The 2,172-nt window shown below is 34.8% G+C and overlaps 1 protein-coding gene across 1 annotated transcript; it reads left to right on the top strand.

Annotated features, from left to right (window-relative positions):
* The first annotated feature begins 396 nt into the window (after positions 1-396).
* On the top strand, positions 397-1,465 carry LOC128134126 (uncharacterized). Its single transcript, XM_052771570.1, has 2 exons — positions 397-1,103; positions 1,360-1,465. The coding sequence occupies exons 1-2, from the start codon at positions 397-399 to the stop codon at positions 1,463-1,465; spliced, it is 813 nt and encodes a 270-aa protein (XP_052627530.1).
* Positions 1,466-2,172: the final 707 nt, after the last annotated feature.

Genomic DNA, 2,172 nt, shown 5'->3' with positions numbered 1-2,172 from the left:
GCCCCTGGAAGCGGGGTCCAAGGGGAGGCAGCCCCTGGCTGGGATCGAGCTGCATCAGAAATCCAAATTTAGAATATTTGACCCGTTTTTGACTTGGTATTAATTCTTATAGAAAACCCAGATTTATGACAGTTTGTTGACTGTTGCCAAACTGTTTTATGACAGTTTTGACAGTTTTCAGACAAAGAAGGTATTTAACCGATTTTGGTCAGTTTTTTCTGGTATTTACGAAAATTCATATACCCATTCTCTGTTCTTTTCTCTTCTGTGTCTTATCCAATCAAAGATTAGGGAGTACCACCCAATACTTTGATTTGATAGTGAAATCACAATTCTCAGAATTTCTAAGGCTATTTTATCCTTATTATCTTACAAAAATCAAAGTATTCTGTGATCATGGAAAGTGGTGATTCTGTGAAGGAAATGACAAGTAAGTTTGAAAAACTGAACAAGTTTGAAGGGCAAGATTTTCGTAGATGGCAGAAAAAGATGAAGTTTCTCCTTACCACTCTGAAAGTGGTGTATGTTCTGAGTACACCCATGGCAGCCTTACCAGAATCTGTTGAAGATGAACCTTTGGAGGCAAAAAGAAGAAGATCAAAGTGGGGAAATGATGACTATATATGTTGTGGTCATATTCTCAATGGTATGTCTGACTCTCTTTTTGATATTTATCAAAATTTCGAATCTACAAAAGAAATGTGGGATTCTCTTGAATCCAAGTACATGGCTGAAGATGCTTCTAGTAAGAAGTTTCTTGTTAGTAACTTTATGGGTTACAAGATGATTGACTCCAGGCCTGTTATGGAACAATTCCATGAAATGTTGAGGATTCTGGGACAGTTTGCTCAACACAATTTAAAAATGGATGAAGCCATTGCTGTGGCTGTGATAATTGACAAACTGCCCCCTTCTTGGAAGGATTTTAAACACAATCTGAAACATAACAAAGAGGAATTGACTTTGACTCAACTTGGAAGCCATTTAAGGATTGAAGAGTCCATAAGGACTCAAGAACTTGATAACAATCCTAAAGGCAAAAACCAAGTTGGTTCCTCTTCTGTGAACATGGTGGAAGGAGAAAGTTCAAAGAATCCTAAGAAGTATAATGGAAAAAGGAAGTTTAAAGGAAAGGATGACAAGTCTTCCAACAAGAAGGCTAAGTTGGTTTGTTGGAATTGTAACAAACCGGGTCACTTCAAGAAAGATTGTCATCTTCGCAAAGTGAACAAGGATGGTGCTGGACCAAGTGGATCCAAGGATCCAGAAAAGCAACAAGGTCAGATTTCTGTTTTCATGCAGAATCCTAAATATATTCAGAATTATATTTCTGTGATTTCTGAAGCATTTTATGTGCAGGATGATAAAGTTGCATGGTGGGTTGATTCGGGAGCAACAAGTCATGTTTGCAAAGATCTATATTGGTTCAAGAACTTTCAACCAATTTAAGATGGATCTGTTGTGAAGATGGGAAATGTTGCAACTGAACCAATCAAGGGCATAGGATCTGTTTTACTTACTTTTACTTCTGGGAAATGTTTGTGTTTAAACAATGTTTTATATGTTCCAGGGATTCATAAGAATCTCATGTCTGAAATTGTATTAAATAATTGTGGTTACAAACAAGTGTTAGAAAGTGACAAGTATATCTTTTCAAGACATGGTTCTTTTATGGGATTGGATATATATGTAATGGAATGATTAGGCTTAATATTAATTATCCTTCTAGTGATAATTCTATTTGCATGGCTTCTAGTAGTAGTAACAATAATTTTCATAAATCTGAATTATGGCATGCTAGATTAGGACACATTCATTACAAGAGATTAAAAGACATGTCTAAAATGAGTTTAATTCCTGCTTTTGATATAAAAAATAATGAAAAATGTAAAACATGCATGCTAACTAAAATCACTAGACAACCTTTCAAAGATGTTGTTAGGGAAAGCAAGGTGTTGGATCTTATACATAGTGATTTATGTGATTTCCATGCAACACTTTCCCTTGGAAACAAGAAGTATGTTGTTACTTTTATTGATGATGCATCTAGATATTGTTATATCTATTTGCTACATTCTAAGGATGAAGCACTTGAAAAATTTAAAATTTATAAACAACAAGTTGAGCTTGATAAAAATGAATTAATAAAAGTATTGCGTAATGATAGAGGTG

The sequence above is a fragment of the Lactuca sativa genome, chromosome 5, assembly GCF_002870075.4.
Source record: "Lactuca sativa cultivar Salinas chromosome 5, Lsat_Salinas_v11, whole genome shotgun sequence".
NCBI lineage: Eukaryota > Viridiplantae > Streptophyta > Magnoliopsida > Asterales > Asteraceae > Lactuca > Lactuca sativa.
The sequence above is the reverse complement of the archived record's forward strand: the minus strand, read 5'-3'. Positions and strand labels throughout refer to the sequence as shown.